This window comes from Diuraphis noxia, unplaced genomic scaffold (assembly GCF_037042655.1).
Source record: "Diuraphis noxia isolate RWA-SAM2 unplaced genomic scaffold, SU_Dnox_SAM2 contig0003, whole genome shotgun sequence".
In the NCBI taxonomy this organism is placed as follows: domain Eukaryota; kingdom Metazoa; phylum Arthropoda; class Insecta; order Hemiptera; family Aphididae; genus Diuraphis; species Diuraphis noxia.
The window spans coordinates 10,399,160-10,418,893 of record NW_028301713.1 but is presented as its reverse complement, the minus strand read 5'-3'; the positions used below and the strand labels follow the sequence as shown (position 1 = coordinate 10,418,893).

The window sequence follows — 19,734 nt, the reverse complement described above, 5'->3', positions numbered from 1 at the left end:
GAAATCGAAAACCTTAATATGGGAAGAGCATCGATATAAATATTATTTGATGTTTATTCTCAACACGTCAACTATATGCGTGAAAACGGCGGAAATTGTTCTAATTGAAATACATTCGTAATTCAATCGAACGTACTGTGTATATACGAGAACGACTATCGGAATATACTAATATCGTATTACTATTGTTTAACCCGTAAAGTACTGCCTCTTAAATGTCTCAAACTGTGTGTTAAATTAGTTACTTGTGATTATATGTTAGCAGTATATTTTTATACACATATAGATAGATAACGGTTGAAATATATTATAAGTACCTAATAATCTTACAACGATATTCATTTTAGTTTATCATCGTGTAATTTTATTCGTTTTATCGAGAAAATTCTGACAATTCAAGTATTCAATCGCATGGTATTTATTGAAGTGCCTTTTGGATACACAATATTTTTTGCTGTTCCTTCTAGCTAGTGCGTATCTACACGAATAAATCAAAAGGTTTTCCAACGCGTGAGCATGCCAAATACAGCTGCTGCCCATGTGAGAAGCATAGATTTTCCAAATTCAGTACACACACTTGTAGTGATTGTCCTTGAACATTGTTGATGGCAAACGTTTAATAATAACAAATTCAGCGATAATAATTTATTATTAGCAACCATCACTCCATTAAAAATAAACAAAAATTTCCATTGTGAATCTCAAAATGTCTGTTTGAGCATCTCCCAGGGTTGGGACGGATCCATTTTTATATATGGAGGAGAAGAAGATTTTTCAAATAGTTAGGTCGACGGTAAATAATCTATTATTATACAGGTGGCTATTAAATTACTTTTATACATTTGTGGCACCGCGCGATATGTGTCACGCACAGACTAATACTACAATAATATATCGTGTGATTAGCTATAAATTAAACGAGTCTCTTGCTACTTCGATCCGCAAACCGCCGGCAACATAATAATAATAATAATAATATAACAATTAAGTATTACATTATACGTATATACAGCTACAGATCCTGACCAAACAATAATCGACGCTTACGGTTGAAATCGACGTCACCAATTGAATTTCGAATATTGAATGTCACAGCTTTCACGCGTCCTGCACGAAATGCAATCGAATCACCGCGGAAACCAATCCACGTGAAATATTTCTCCGACAATATTGTAGCGTATCGGTAGGTAGGCGGAGGGGTCAATTACGTTTTACCTAAGCACAAATCAACGAGCGGGGTAAACGATATAAATATGATGTATACATTATGAATTTAATGGCGGTATACCTGCTGCACGGCTAATATTCTCTTAAAACCGTCGTCGTACATTCCACAGCCACAGCCCAACTAGTTATCGTATAACCTTTGACCCCGGGACGGAAATTTGAAATACATATATACCTACATCATGACGTCGTGTGTTTCGGTTTGCATATTTAAGCGTTTACGTTCCGTAGGTAGGTAGGTAGGTACTTTGTTTATTATACGAGGATTAATAACCGCCCGGTAATGTCCCTACGATGTTGCCAGCAGCTGACCTCGCCTATGATTCGAGGGACCTCAGAGCCCACACGCCGCCGCGAATACCCCATCTGCTGCTGTATAACTGTTTCGGTGATATTATTATACGTACCTATATTATGTATGACGCACCAACTACTCAGTCGTACATAATTCTAATACAACGAAGCGCATTAAAGTTGTTCGTAAAATATATGGTGATAAGTTTTTCCGTAACAAGCCCGTTCGATATTTAATCTCCTATCGATCTAAGTTTATTACCGCAGCACATAATACATATATATATATATATATATATATATATATATATATATATATATATATATATATATATATAGGTATACACACTCTTTGTACATAATTGTTTATGCAGTGAAATATACTACAGTATACCTATATAAACCATAACCGTGCCATGCGATAATTGTTTTGAAATATGATGCAGAAAAAGAAATGTGTTTTAATAAAACGCGAGCAAAATCACAGACAGCGTTATTATGATTGTATCTATGCGTAGGTACCCACACACACACACACACACATATATATATATATATATATATAGTCCACATAATCGATATACAATCAATATGCTAAATTACTAAACCTGGAATAGTATATATTAATATAGTGCAAACTCATAATTTTGTTGAAAATGATGGAGAGTGTTGATTTGAAAAAAAGAGACTTTCGAAAATGAGATGGGTAATTTTTGTACACACATTTTACAATAAACGGTGTAGTAAAAAAAGCTCAAAAAGTTTTATTATTTAAAGATTTAAAATCAACCACAGACTGTGTTCTCGCGAGTTATTTTACAATTTTAGTTTCATAAATCGAAAAATAAAAATCTATATGTTCAGCTCAAAAATGTATGATTTATAAAAAAAAAATCTCAACCATTTATTAGCTGCAGAACACGCCGAATTCTATTTAGTGTTTATTTTTTATATTAAATTAGTTTTATTTATTTCTTATTTTTTTTTTTTTTTTTTTTTAAGAAAAAGTTAAATGGGTCGAAGTTTAATGGGTGGCGCCGCCGCTGGTAGAAAACGCTACCCCTACAAGCCAGCAGCTTTTCTAGTTTCTCGGCTTCGCCTAAAATTCTAACGACGGACACCCGAATGGAATTAACCGAAAACTTGTAATTTCTCGTAAAATAATCGTTCCAAAGCTCTTTAGTGTAAAATAATAACAATATTATAATATACAGACAAAATTACTTGCAAACCACTTAAACTTTACTAAAATTTTAGCAGTTCACTCTCACAATATAATAATAATAATAATAATAACATATAAGTGTGCAGCTCAATCTAAGAATTTTTATAAAGTCCTCGGAGAACATTTTAACTGACCTATATCGTCTGGCAGTTTTGGAAATGGTGCAGTAAAAACATATTCACAACATTCAGTCATATTATGTTTATGTAAATAATATGTAACTACTTCAATACTGATAGAACATTATATTTTATGATTTAAAGTCTGAACGAAATAATATTTGCTATTAAATTGCAGTTTACAATATTTATAATAAATAATAATCACGTGAAACATCTGCAGGATAAAAAAACATAACTATCCACTGTACAATATTCGCGCAGAGGACAGAGAAGCATGTTAAATCGCAAACAACCTTTACGAAGAAATAGAACCTTATTGAGATACCAATAAAATATAATTAATTCAACTTTTTAATAATTTGTAAGCTTATAATTATATAAAATTATATAGTTGATGTCGAAACAATGAAAAAAAGTTATAATAATAACAATGATAACAATGATAATAATGATGACAGTATGTTTTTGCGTTATTGTATAAAAATAATATAAAAAGTTGTAGTTTTGTATCAAATTCATATTAATTTTTAATTAATTTTTTTGTGGCGGTGGGGGTATGAAAAATGTTCGAATATATTACATAGTATGATTAAATTCGAAACAAGTATATATGCAATATAAGTAAACATTGCTTTTTTTTTCGATTGCATTTGACAGATTGTAGTACCTACATGATTTCTACGAATTGCATATTTTAAAAGCATTAAACAATTTAGTAACATTGTTTTTTTTTCAAACAAAATAAAACATCTCATAATTAATGCAAAACATTTCGTAGGTATGAAAATATGCAAATTAAAATTATATGCAAAGGCAGGATATTATGTTTACTGCGTTATTGTAATAATCGTTTTATTTTATTCTTTTTACCGTCAGATATTTCTATAAAAATGAATAAAGAAATGTAAGTGAACCAATCGATGCACATGAAATATACACGAATGATGAAATGCTTATTTTCTACATAAATATACGTTTAATAAAAAAAAATACAACTCGTCGACGATCTTCAATGGCCTCATAATATAATAATAATTATTGTTATAATAGCACTGTATATATATTTTATGAGGAAAGTCCAATAAGTCACCCCCGTCACGCAAGTATAATAATATGCATTCTTTACGGATGGATCCAAAACAGACGCCGGCGTAGGCGCTGCAGTTACATTCGGTGAAACCAGACGAATGCTCAAGCTCCCTGACTATTGTTCAATCTATACGGCCGAAGCCTTGGCTATCTCCCATACATTAGATATTATAAAACAGGACTCAATAAACAAATCCATTATACTAAGCGACTCCCTTAGTACACTTACAAGCATCCAAAATTACTTCCAACCTAATAGCATTTCACAAAAAATCCAGAACCAGATATCATTTCTCCAAAACAACGCACAGACTATCTCCATGATATGGATACCTAGTCATATCGGCATACCTGGAAATGAGATAGCAGACACATATGCCAAACAGTCCATCTCATCTCCTCACTCTCTAATCATCGGCTCACATACTCTGCAAGACTCAAAAAACTTTATTACTGATCACATTCTAAAAAATTGGCAACACTCCTGGTCAACCCAACGTACTAAACTAAACGAAATCAAACCCAGCATTTTCCCATGGCCAACCACTCCACTTACCAGGCGTCAAGAAGTAATTCTTAATAGACTTAGAATCGGTCACACATGGTTAACCCACAAACACTTAATGTCTAAAACGGATCCCGAACCTTGTTTCTCATGCGGCGAAACACCTACAGTCAAACACATCATATGCTTCTGCCGTGAACACAACAATGTTAGAGTCAACCTCAAACTAGCTGACAATCTCTACGAAGCTCTTGGTCCTGACCCCGACAACACTCAGAAGATATTTACCTTTTTAAAATTAACTAAATTATATAACTTAATCTAAACACACCTTCACACCCCAAGCTTGAATTATATAAATTTCCCTCCTTTATCACCATATGTTAAATTTAACTTCAGCCAATAATCTTTGTTGTTGCGGCTTAATTTTAAATAAAAAAAAAAAAATAATATGCATATGCAACCACCTAGAACGCGGTCGCTTTTCAATAAGGTACTATAATGTTGGTAGAATATTTAAACAGAATATATAATTCACATTATTTAATTTGTATTTTTTTTTTTTTAACACGTAGTGGTAAACAAGATAACTCATGGACTCCACACGAATTCAAAACTCAGTGAGGCTCAGTATTCTTTATCGATATAAAATAAAATAAATAATGTTTTAGATTTAATATACATATAATAATATGATGTCGTATTGCCGTACGCCGTGCTTATTTCAAATTTGGACCACCGAGGTCACATCTCATAATATTATCACATCGTTATATGAATAATATGCCAGGTAATCGAACTGCACCACGTAAAATTCTATTATTATTTTTGTTATTTTAATTGTTTAATTGTATTTATTTCGTGACATACTATAATAATAATACTGAATCGTCTTGCTCTACGAGCTCGCGGTGCGCCCAATTACATTTTTGAACGACATCGAACTACGGATATTATACAATTTGATTATGATAATATATTTCATGTGCGATATCTGCAGTATTATTTTAAGATTCGCGTGCACGTCAACTATTATATTATAATATGTGGTTACAATGACTTCTCATTCAGTCGGCCGAATAGTGCACCGTGAATAAAACTACTTTGGCCGCCAATGCGACGTTATAAAATATTCAATTTAAAACCTTAAATATTACGTTGCGATTGCGTTGCTGTATAAATTCCTCGTCGAAATTGCAATTCAATACGAAAACAAATAAATAATTAAGCCTGAAACAATGCGTGCACTCTCACTTCCTCGTGATCATCGCTGCGAGGTAAGCTGCGAGATTAACCAAGTATTATATGGGTCAGGTAGGTTCACTACACTGTCGCTTTTATATCGGAACGTCATCATTTCCCACGAGATATTTAAGGGTCATATTTTACGTTGGCAATAGGATCCCTGCAGACGTGCACATATCGAACGCGGACGAATATACGAAGAAAAGTTGTCGTATAGACACGCCGATTGAAATCGTCGTTCGATTTCGAAATTATTTTACGACTGCGGCATAGATAGTATGTTGTACAGTAATAAATATTAAATATTTACCTCTCTTCTACGACGATATAGATTACGGTCGTTATCATCGTCGTGTACCATCGTACAGGCGATGCTATTTTAAATTCTACTCGCGCGACGATTGTTACACGAACTAGGGAAAACGGTAGGGAATAAGGGGGGGGGGGGGTTGCGAAAAAACCACAGAGGAATGCACGTTACCGTAGGCTTCGACGACAGACAAAACGAAGGTAGAAATGTGAGCATATAATAATATAATAATATCGTTTATTCGTGTGCTGCCTATTAGGCACTGCCAACACGACTGTGTGCCAACTCGCGCAAATTATATAATATTATTGTATTTTAGCGGAAACATTATTATTTTTTTAATTTAATTTGATATCGATAGAGTTTACTGGGCCTCACTGAGTTTAAAATTCGTGTGGAAGCCCAAGAGTTTTAAGGTAAAATAAAATAACTATAAACTGACATTGTACGATAATATTATTGCGTTCAATATTGATTAATTTACCTTCGCCGTGATGATAGTATTTATACGTAATGACGTGGACCAACGTACAAGTCAACATTATTTAGACGGCCGCGTGAAATGCATAAGCTGTGCATTAATTGTACCGGTGGCGCAAAAGACTTTACGCCAAGAACATAATATTTTAGTAGTAGCTCGGCGGAATCGCACGGCGGCGTAATTGAAAAAAGCTTTTCTGCTGTGTGCAAAATACATGTATAAGCCAATTACGTCCATCCCAGATCAATACGCCGTGTGTGCGTGTGTGTGTCCGTGCGTACGTGTGTGTACGAGCTAGCAGGGCTAATCAGATTACTTATTGAGGTTTCGTTCCACGGCGTATTCGTTGTACCAAGTACGCAATACGACAAAACACAAAAATAACGCGACTCTGTCTGATCGGCGGCGATTTTTCGAGCTCAACACAAACCCGCACACACACACACGCACACTCCTATCTAGCCTAACGAAAATCCACGAGAAACGCCCATCGTGGCATGTGTGCAGTCACTCTACGCGACGTTTTTAGTGAGCACCGACAGCAGTCTGCTGTAAATACGCAAAGTAGGGTACATGCGTGCCCAGAGATGCGGTCCGGCCACACGACGTGAGACTTAATATAACCACGTTCGCGGTAATACCTATATAAAATATATTCAGCTGTAGTTTCGATGGACTCTTTATTCGAATTTAAAATCACAGAGTATGTTGTCGGTCGGAAGAGTCGTTTAATAATGTCTTACTCAAAGACGATATAGGTACTATATTATAGCAATACAGTCACAAAAGTTTAAGCGTTTGAGCCTGACAAAAGCTTTTCGGTCACATTGTATGATGTAGATATGTACTCACTTTATACTACAGATAATGTATATTATTATTTCTGTCCAAAAACATTTTTAATAAATATTCCAAACGAAAATGTATCATCCGCAAAAGAACATAATTTTTATTGAATTACAAAACAATCATTTGCAAACAAGTCGTACCTTCACATGCGGTCTGAAACAGTGAATCCGTACATCGAACTGATTTCACCAGATATATTATTTTTATTCGAATAATATACGATGCAATATGATATGAGTAGGTATAATATAAAATATTGGCATACGATAAAGTATGCCGAAGGAAACCTCTGATGGATATTATTATATTAGATATATATATATTATTATAATCAGTTATTTGACCTATATTTCAAACGAATATAATAATACGTCATGCAGGTATTTTATTATTTTATATATTTTTTTAACCTTTATTTAAAAAATATATATATTCAAAACAAATAAATCCTTTAAAAGTATAAGGAGTATAAAGTTGAAAATTCCTGGAACAGACTTTATTTATTACAAAGTAAAGTAAACAACAATGTTAATATATTAAAATTTTAAATTAATTGAACAGTGTATATAATGAATATTAAAAAAAAAGATCTTTCGTTCTGCGAAATTCACAACAACTCCAAAGCGACTAATATAAAATAATATAATAAAAGCATTATAATATGAGAAAATGTACGTACGTATTATTATTATTATATATTATATTACAATTTGTGTGGAATTATATTTACACTTAAATGCACAAGCGGTTGTATAAAGTTCAATATGATAATTATTTCAAATTTTCACGGACTCACCGTAAACAAAAAATAATAATAATAACAGTTACAGTGATTGTGCATTTCTACAGATATCAAAAACATTACACTTAAATATATTTTTTTATCATACAGAGTGGGCATAATATGTTTGGATTCTTGCCAGCCTGCAGTACTATAATGTAGGTAGCTATAGCATACACGCTATACAGATGATCATCTAAACAATTTTTTTGATATTAAATTTAAAAACATATAAACATTATATACCCGATAACACTCATGGTAATGTCAAATCTGCCCACATTATGTACTTATCCGAAAAACTATATTAAAACAGTTTAGGGTTTTGTCGTATTCAAATCCGTATAGTACTTACAACTCTGCTATGACAATAATATTAAGAATAATAGGTATATGTTTAATTTTTGATTTATATTTTAACATAAAATTAGAGACAATAATTATTAAATACAGTTCAGATAATATATTGTGATGTAGCACCACATTTCACAATTTGTAATCTCGTCAAAAATAAATTTTGATTTTTTATGTTTTATCATTCTTTATACATCATTATCTAAGTTCTGTTTAGCCAACATAAACATCAACGCTCAATCGACATTATTCGCATTAAATCATCTATGGTATATAACTACTATTATTTTTTTCAATAATGAAGATTATTTTTTTATTTAAAGATACAGTTTTATCACCGTATTGAAGTGTTAAGTGTACGAAACGAACGATTTTGTAGTAACATACACACAGACTCCAGAGACTTGGTTAGTGGAGCGAAGGGGTGATAATAGTCCTGATATTTTCGGTAAGCTTTTTCGATAGTTAGAATAGAAATCTGTTTTTCGATAGACACTCGCGACAATAAAATATGTTTTTTCCTTGTAATTTCGTTGATTTTTAGATAATTTTTTTTTAAATATTTCATCACACGGTGAATTCCAGAAGGCGTTCATGATAACCGGCCAAATGTGTGCCAACGATAACCGCCGTGTATGATGTCGTTATATATTACGCACGTCTTTGTGTGCATTAATGGACCCATTCGAGTTGTTTAAAAACAACTATGAGTCATGGTGTACAAACCGTCCTACTCAATCCACCCCATTCAATCAGACACAAATAATATATTGTGCAAATAGAGAATTGCTGCCCAAACATTTCCTTCTCCAAGTCTAATCATTTACTTGCACGGTTCACGCGCACATATAGTTTTGATTACCAATAAAAATGTGTGACCTAAGTATACTACGTGGCATGAGATTGATAAATAACAAACTGATAAGTCCCGACATAGTAATATATCGTGTGATATATTTTACATGAAAAGGGAAAATAATGAAAAAAAAAATTATCCACGAATTAACTCATTTTCATTTGCTCGAATACGTTACATAAATACACCTGAGCCTAATGTATGATAATCGGTGTATATATTTTTTTTTCATTCAAAAATAAAATTTAATTCAAACTCCAACCGTACATTATTATTATGAAGTATTTTCTGACAAATTGTCACCACGATGCTCTACGCCTCGCCTGTTCAAAGAAGAACGCGAAGACGGTGCAGGTGGTTTATTTATTATTTTTTTTTTTTGTTTTAAGTACCTAATAAGAATAACATTCGCATAGATGAGATATTTACTATGTTATTTTAGTGATTCATAATATTGAATTGTATTTTAAAATACCTACGCGTTTTCTAGGTGAAAGTAAAAAAGTTTAATGAATAGAAATAACAACGATATCATACATAATATTCTATAATATTTTATTGTGTAGTCAACCGTTCACGATTTGTATCATACGATCGCATAACAAAAAAAAAAAAAAAAACCGTGCACTCTGTACTTTATTGAATATTGCTGTCAGTGCAGGTTTTTTTTCAAACAGTTTTGTTTTTTATTTTAACGAGCGGTAAATAATTATTTTTAAATCGTTCCACGCGAATTTAAAGAAAAAAATATTTTTTTGTAGAATCATACTACTTTGAAATTGTTATGCTCTTGATGCTCATAAAACAGTAAAGACCACACAATCGTATTTCGCAAATATGTTTTTTCTCTGTTAATTTTTTTTTTGTTGATTTTTTGAACTTACTATATCTCGCTTTGTTATCTACCTAACGCCATGCTTACAATTTTTCTTTTCAGCACAATTTCTCACTTCAATATTTACCCTCAGAATTCTCCATGTATCGTTATGTCGTTATATATTATTATACAAATTTATTTTTTTTCATTTATTAATTATAATTGCTTCAACAAAATGTTTGTTTTTACATTTTTTTTTTTTTTATACATTTATATTATTCATACATATATAGAGTAATACAATTTGTACATTATTTTATTTTTTAGTAAAATTAATTTAAATTTGAGTTGTTTAGTTAGGTCATTGATCTGATGATACCGATGATGAGGATGATTCTGGAGGTAGCAAGATGTCTTGAGGTAGCCACGGGGCTTTAGTCTGCGGTTTTTAGTTATTTTCCCAATTTTGAAGTGAAGGGCGCCTTCTATTGTTTTTAGTTTCGTGTGAAATTTTTTGAATTGTTCAATTATCCATGTGTTTATGTAAGGTATACCAGTGTCATTATGGAGTTGTGTGTTTCGCATGAACCACGGGGCTTTAAGAGCTATTCCGAGAAATTTATTATGAATCGTTTGTAATTTTTTAATTTTTGTTTGGGATGCGGCTGCCCATATTGGGCATGCATATGTAATTAGTGGTCTTATTATTGATGTGTATATTAGAAGTGAGCATTTGATTTGAAGTGTTGAGCTGTAATTTATTAGGGGGTATAAGATTTTCAATCGTGTACAGGCTTGGTTTAATTTTTTATTTATATGCATTTTCCATGTTAATTTTTCATCAAGGTATACTCCGAGATATTTAATTGATTGATCTTTATTATTCCATAGTATAGGCTGATTTTTGAATTTTAATTGGGTTGGATTTGTATATCTTTTTAGGCTAAATATTTTAGCTTCGCTCTTAGTTGGGTAAATTTATAACACTGAACCGTATAATATTATAATAAAATTGATATGTGTTCAATATTTAATTATAATTTCACGCGTATATTTCAATGTTATAGAATTCGTTCATTTCGAAAATATTCTTATACGTATCCCTACCGAACGCATAATCGCTATTAAAATTCAAGTGAAAAAGAACGACGCTGATGAGACATGAGTCATATCAGCGCTTAATAATACTTTCATTAAGTGGATGTCTTGAGTAATAGTAATAATTATTATTGTAGAACTACAGTTTAAATTTAAAATAATCGTAGATTACAAGACAGTTATGTTATATCTTTATTATACTTATAATGTATAATAATATTATATATTATGTAATATTATATATTATAATATATTATATTATATCAAAGTATTTATAGAAAATAATTCATTTTTCCGTATTTGTTGTAATTTTTTTTTTTTTATTCTTTCTTTAAAAGAATGGGCAACATTTGATAAAAAAAAAAAAGTATGGTAAATATTTGTTTTGTTTTTGCATTATGATTTTCATTACTACCTATTAATTGTACTATGTATGTGACAAGGGTGACGAAGTTGAACCGCAACGGTCAGACTGATGAAAAGTTTTTCGCGTGCAGTCTGCAATATTAAATTATTTACACGAGTATAGGTAGATGTTACAGATTTTTAGGTTGGTCATTTCATTTGAGATTTGTATCGATTGCAATGACGCCAAATCATGTGAACGAAAAACAATTCGAATAAATTAATAGGGCGTATGTTATTTTTGATAAAATATTTTTAACCCACACTATGGTTATACGCATGTGTTATACCGCGGTATGTTCGTTTATTAAAAGCGTGTATAGTTATTGTTCATAGATAATTTAATTTCTAACTCTGTCGCATCAGGGTTTAATGCAGGATGCTTAGCGGTTTGTAAATTAATTACAAACGAACGTGACTAACATTTGTGTTTTTAATTAATTCGTCTACCTGATTGTTGGAAGTCTTGATATTTAAGCAAAACTAAAATTTAAGCTTGACTTTTTTGAGTCGCTCTTTACTTTTTATTATTATTTTTCCCTCCTCTGAAATTAAATATTTTGATATTATATTATATGTATTTTTTGTTCAACTACTCTCGGTTTCCACGTGTGGATACGCGATATAAAATAATTTTGAAACTATGTCGGGCCGACATTGTCGGCAAGCCCGAATCACCATACACGCATTCCAAACGAAACGCAAAATTTAAATCTATCTGTTTTATATAGAACGTAAATATACATATAGCTAGGTATAATAGATACAAAAATAATTTTAAGACCTCGTCGGTCGATATTTTATAAACATAATATTATTATTATCAAGATTTTCACATATGAAATTGTTAATTACAATATATACTATTACATCCGACACGCGCGTGGTAAATTTACATATTTATGTTATATCGTTAAAATTATTCATTATTATTATTATTATTATTTTTTTTTTTAACACCGAACGAACTAAAAAAAATATCACAGCGATGTTTGCACACTAAATTTTATATTACATGCGAATAGAATAGATTGGGTACGATATTTTTATAGACATTATTTTCTGATCAGTTTTTATCGACATTAAAGTGTGTCGACAACGATAGTATTTTCTATCGCGTGTGTGCATAGATGCAAGACAGTACCTTTTTTTTTTTATAAAATAATACCCGTCTAAGCTAAGTTTTAAATAATATATCGTTATATTGCAGCAGCATCGCGTACATGTTCTATCTCAGTGAATAGGGCCAGACGTTTACTTTTTTCTCCGACGTCTCGAGACCGGAAACCCGTGGTTACCGAAAATGTTCAAGAGAAAACGAGTATAATTTTTTTTTTTTTTTACTACAACGACGATGGGAGGAATTCTTCTCCTAAAATAATTTATTTTTAATATATTCAAGTTCCTAGCTGATGGTACGTCCGACATTAAAATAACAATATATCTTGGGTATCTCTCTCTTGAAATAAATAATATCGTTTGTCCCGTGTATACCTATACCTAATATCTATTTATAACGAAGCTCATTGTACACGAATTTTACGGATTTAAATTTACAGTAATAGTTGTGGCGGGCAATATGCAGCACGCAATGTCGATGCAATAATAAAAATTAATACATTCTTATCCGTCAAAAAGTCATTTGTTTGTCTCCAAAACACAATTGTGCATATTATTGCACAGTAAAACAGTAATTTTGTGGCGATAACAACGTCTGTCTAACGGGGTCATCTCCACGACATTAAAATTCGCTCATTTACAACGTATTTACTATTATTACTGTGAAAAATATTCTTGTTTTGCATAACTGAATGATTTTCATATATAGTGCAACAGAATTATAAAATTTCTTATCGTACTCTTTAAAATTTAAAAACTAATAATTTCATTATAATATATAACCTACAATGATAAATGATGTACAACAGTTAAAAATGGCAAATCTATGAATTTAAATTGTTTAGGTGATTTTATGTCAGAAAAACTTTTAAAAAAAGGCAACGTAGTATTTTTGTACCTAACTATTTATTATAATTATGATTATTATTACTATTATTATTATTATTATTATTATTATTATTATTATTATTATTATTATTATTATTATTATTATTATTATATCTTACGAAAACATGAATTTTTCGCATGACCGCTTTAGATCACTGGAAAAGTCTTAAATTTATTTCCTCTGTTTACCGTGATTATAATATAGAATTCATAATTGCGCACAATAAACAAGATTACACCACTTCCACGAAAAATTTTGAAAACCACTGTTGACTCTTCGCCCGCGGCGTTAAAAGATGCGGAAAATAAAACGTCTTTAAGTAAACTTGGATTTGAAGAACACGAGTTTTTCTAATTCGCGAAAGACTTACTCAACGAATTCGAAATTTAATTTCATTGCACATTTTGCTTTTGTAAATAGTAAAAAAAAACTTTTGTGTTATAATAATGATAATACCATGTACATATTATGCACAAAAGTTACCTATTTACATTTAAAATGTTATATATTATTATGTATATACCTATAGGTGACACATTTTTTATGCAGCCCGTTTAATATAATATTGTGCCGTATCAGAGTAACTCAGTTACCAAAAGGCGCCACCTATTTGGATGCGGCGGAAAAGTGAAGAGTACCGGTCTGCAGTTAGGAAAAAGTCTATGACAAACACCACGAGCGATCGGTACAGTTGTTTTGCAGTACAGAACTTTGTGAGTCAAAAATACAGGTCATACCTAAGTAGGTACCCCAACACGATCTTTCCGGCATTTTCGTCACACGGAATTCGGAACACTCTGAAGTAGGTCGTACTGTCGAACGATAGTGGTAAATAGTTTGTGATATTTCGAGTTTTTTTAGGACACCCATTAACCACCCATGAATTTAGGGGGACACATTCAATTCAGGACACGCGACCAGCACCGCGCGCGTGTAAATCCGAGGATCTATGTCAATGGGAGTCGAGAGTTTCAGTACACACAGCACGGGTTAGTGAAAACCACAAGATTTAAATGAAAAAAGTGAAAAAAAAAGGTATTTTAAATGATAAGGTTAGAACTTTAAAGTAATCGTGGTGTTATATTTTACGTGGGCAAGAACTTACGAAATAATAAATAATATATACATTTGGCACATGGCAGGTGCATTAAATAAAATAAATAATATATACATTTGGAAAATGGCAGGTGCATTAAACAAAATAAAATATTATTATGTATGTTGTGGGCACATGGCGAGTGCAACACACAAGGAAAATTTAATAAAACGTGTGAATTGTTTTGACGAATAACAACAACGCTACGGCTCCGACAAGCGGTTACCGAACATTTTATTCGTCATTATACGGTGGTATGACATGCTTAAATATATAATATATAAAATAAAAACGAAACGGACTCGCGCGCGGTCACTCCGGATCACGGTTACCGGGGCAGAATACATTTAGCCCACCCTGCTCCCCCTCCACTGGTACGTGCCTGCCCATATAGCTACAGGTACTCCAGTCTAATCCCTGATAAAATATACATAAATACGAAAGTTCAATCTGATGAAAAAGGCACGAAACGCGATATGTGTAAAACACACAAAATTTTACTTGTAATCAAAACAAATTAAAACGCAGACACACAAACAAACAAAAACACAAGTGTTAAGCGAACTCGGGTAGTGGATTACGAACGATGTTGGGCGCCACTGTCGTGTATGCACTTTGGGTTCATACGCTTGATCTCTAATTAATTGACTAAAATACCACGAACTAACCGGTTTCAATTTAGTCTTAGTGATAAATTGAAAAACGCAGTTCTAACACCGTTGTCCTCAACGACCATAAATCCAATCGGTTTAAGACCCGACCCGTTAAACTAGGCGACGTCGAATTTAAATACACAATCCAATTAGTTGAAACCCCTTTATTTAATACACAAAGACAAATAAAAACAATAATCGTATGTCGTAAGTACACTCGCATACCACGACTGCCCCTATTTTCTTTCGATTCTTTTGCCTTATATCTAATTTACAATTTAGCTACCTCATCATATTATTAGCTTCACTGGCCTATATACATTACAAAATAATCTTACTTATAGTTATCACATATTATTACTGCAGTAGAAAACTTCTGCTCTTATCACTGATATGATGACGGACTGTTATGATATTACATCCAGACGCTGTGTATTGATAGCGTGTTATTGTCTCGTTGTTAAAAAAAAGATGCAATGAATTATAATAAATTGCCTAAGCACAAAAGGTACACAGTGGAATTTAAAGAATCGATAGAGGTAATTGCTGTGGTATACCTATGTGCATATTATGAAATAATTCATAATAGTTGGTATTATATATTATACTATCCGACGACCGACAGTACCTATCTGTGCTCTGGACAGAAAATCGTGGTGATTCGTTAATAATTTTGATAAACTTGGTGATCAATACATGTCACAAAAGATCAGAGACGGAAAACAAAAACGTTATATAACTCATGATCGTCCATTCATCCGGTTATAATGGCATTATTATATGAGTGGCGTGAATACTATATGATAAGTATATTATTATATTATTACCCTCGTCGATAAAATAAATAAGTCAATATTTAAAATTTTGCGAACTATTTTATCCCGAGCTATAACCGATTCTGGCGTTGAGTAATAACAATATAGGTACCTACATGATATATTATACCTGTATTTTGCACTTAAACTCGATTTTATGCTCGAGCACGCGCGGCTCTCCAGCTATTTCTACCGGATGCATATTAATTTTAGACCGTTACATTATTATCAAGCGATATTGTATCGTTGCGCGTAATCGAATATTATTCGGTGGATTTATACGTCGAGAACATTTCGAGGAAAAATCGAAACGCTCGCAGAATGAAAATCATTATAATAATAATATAGGTATACTTGAAACTGTAAGTGCCCTGCAAATTAACTGTATATATTTATACTCGTTCGTATAATACATCGAACGCGTATATATATATACTGGACGTAATACATATAATGAATGTATAGCCATATTATCGTTATTATTATTATTATTATTTTTATTACTACTATTATTGCGCTACTCGCACGAATTTATTGTTATGGATTACTTTTCGGTGTACTTGCGGGGTAGGTGTACGAATCTCTGACGCGTCTAACTCATAATATAATACCAACGATGGTGATAATAACAAGCGTTCCCTTTCGTTTATTATTTTATTTTTCATATCGTCTTATAAATCCCGCCCGCCAGAGATAAGTAGGTATAATACAACATATTATAGAGCTGGCTGCAGCCATTATCGCGAACGACTCGAGTTTAAATATTATTCTCTTGTTACGGTTTGTCTTTGCAAACCATCGAGTCTTAAAGCTACCGTAGGAACATTTAAGTCACCGCGGGTTTAGGTGCGGTCGGTTTAAAACATGAATTATGTTTACGGCAACTCGCATAACGACCGACCGCGGTAACACGCAGCGATGGTTGTTGTTGTTGTTGTTGTTGTTGTAGCTCCTCTTGTTATTGTTGTTAAAGTTTAAGCGCAAGTCCCCGCCATCGTAAATTATTATGTTTTCTATAATTCATTTTTCGCCCGGAGCCAACATCACACGCCATGTAATGTTTTCAGACCAGCACATGCGATGCTTATTATATAAGCGTTTTATTATTGCACGCGTTTTGCAGTCAAAACAATGCGTCGATGGAATCACTCGGTAACACTCGTGCAGTGACGTGCACAGCCAACGTGTTCGTTTCGACTTATTGCGTACAACGATAGGACAACGATAAAAATCTTCTTTTTTTTTTCGAATACTACAATTAATGTGTTGAAATAAGTTGTATATACAAATATTATTGACGTTCATGGTCGTGAACAACGACAATGTTGCACTAAGTTTGGGTAGAAAGAACAACGTACGCAAAATTGAAAATGGTCCACACGCTACCGTAACGCACCCTGCACCTTATTAAAATAATCAACCAATGTAACCCGACCCGCGAGACAAAAATACGCAATCGGTCGCTGGTTATCGTTTGCGCGTCACTATTGTTAATTTTAACTTTTTTTGTAAGACACATTTGCGCATCGTTCGATTATTGGGTTATACATCGTTTGCGGTCCTACATGATTTTGCACATTAAAATTATTCAACAATAGAAATGAAAAAAAAAATGTGTACCCCAAGTGCAAAGTGTTTTCTAACTTTGGTCTTAAACTTTGCTCGTCTCTAAATTTTCTCACGTAATGTTAAATTTTTGAATATTGCATAATATATTGTATAAGATGATGTACAATATACTAAGTAAAAATGTAATTTTGTAACTTATATTTTCGAGTTTTTGATGAATTTTGTCAAAATTTAAACAAAAAAATGTTTAGGTATGTATACAGTGTGATTCTTTTATCATGGACCACTCGTTATTACAAAAAGTATCAATGTTTTTGAAAATATTATTTTACAAAATTTCATGTTCTTAAAAAAACAACGTTTTTATTAAAAATTATATTTTTAAATATTTTTTATCCTTATAATTTTTTAAGTTTTTTAATTTTTTGAATAACAACCTAGAGTTTTAATTTCATATTCCAAAGCAGAATATTTTTCTAAGTAATTTGATACATAAAAATCGAATTTTGGACGAATAGTTTATGAGTTATAAGTATTTTAAGTTTAGACAAGCGGAGTAGTGGACAAACATTTTGCGGGGTAACCCCGTACCACTCCACTCTGCCAATCTAAACTTTAAATACTTTTAACTCGTAAACTACTCGTCCGAAATTAAAAACATAATTTTTTAATAAAAACGTTGTTTTTTAACAACACGAAACTTTGTAAAAAAATATTTTCAAAAACATTGATACTTTTTGAATTTTGATGTTCATGATAAAAAAATCACCCTGTACATATATTTTTTTTAATTTCAAAAATCTCAAATTATTTATCATCTATATAATCATAGTATACAACATGCACCCTAACACAACTCGTTAGGTATACCCTTTTATCGTTTAGGATATCGACGCGCATTTGATGTACGATAATTTGGTGCGGTTAAGCAGACGACGCGCAAATGATTTCACGGCCTAATCGGTAAACGCCACTGACCTTGGGACGGAGCGTAGATGTTCAGGTACAGGCAATCCTCGGACTGGTTGCGCAGGTACGGCAACAGACGCTTGAGGTAGACGAGCCGGCCGACGGGCATGCGGTGCAGGGCTGCCGTCTCGTTGGACACGTCGGGCAAGCGTTGCGGACAAACGGGGCCGGGGGCGTCGGCCATGCGGACGCCGTCCCAGGGCGACGGGGTGCGAGTGGGCCCGAACCGGTTGGAGCCGACGGGCGGCGTGGCGTACGGCACGCCTAGGAACGTGTCGACGGTGGCGGACGGCGGTGCGCCGGGGGCCGCAGATACGACCGCGTCCACGGTGCGCACCACGCCCTGCAGCTTCCCGTACCGGGTCTGCACGACACGCGTGAGCGTGGCCGCTGACGCGCCGGGCGTCCACAGCGCGACCGCGGTCACGACAGCCACGGTCAGCGCCACGGCCGCGGCGCGGGCGGTCGGTTGGCCGATCATTGGCCGCGGCACCGATCACCGTCGGCGTTTCTCGCGTCCCATGATGTCCGGCACCGCGGATGGCGACGCGTCTCCCGTCTCCGCCGGTTGTTTGGCCACGGCCGTCGGCGTAGGTGACGCCGGTCCTGATCCCGTGGCGCCTGTGCCTGCCACGCGCGTCTCCGACGCTACTGACGCGGACGGCGGTACTGCGGCCGGTGTCCTACCGGTGCCGTCGGGCGCTCGCGTGTCCGCTTCGTCAACGTTGTTTTCCACGAACGTGCACAGCACGTACACCGCGACGGTGCACGTCAGGTACACAAGAGTCGTGGTGATCACGTCCGCCACGCCAAAGTCCAGTGGCGAACTGGATTCGCGATCACCGCCGTCCAACGTGTTCATTCGACGGCCGATCTGAGCGTGCGCGACCGCTGCAAAACGATCTCGTCGCGAGCCTGCAACAGATCGCAATGATAATTGTTAGTTTATTTATATGATATTATATT

The 19,734-nt window shown here is 33.8% G+C and overlaps 1 protein-coding gene across 1 annotated transcript in view; it reads right to left on the bottom strand.

The window, feature by feature from the left end:
• Positions 1 to 19,286, bottom strand: part of LOC107165601 (neuroligin-4, Y-linked-like) — a 354,388-nt gene extending 335,102 nt beyond the window's left edge. The window contains exon 1 of the mRNA XM_089222255.1: positions 18,778 to 19,286. Coding sequence (XP_089078381.1) covers positions 18,778 to 19,249 — 472 coding nt within the window. The 5' untranslated portion in view covers positions 19,250 to 19,286. The remainder of the gene's footprint in view (positions 1 to 18,777) is intronic.
• Between the last annotated feature and the right edge of the window lie 448 nt (positions 19,287 to 19,734).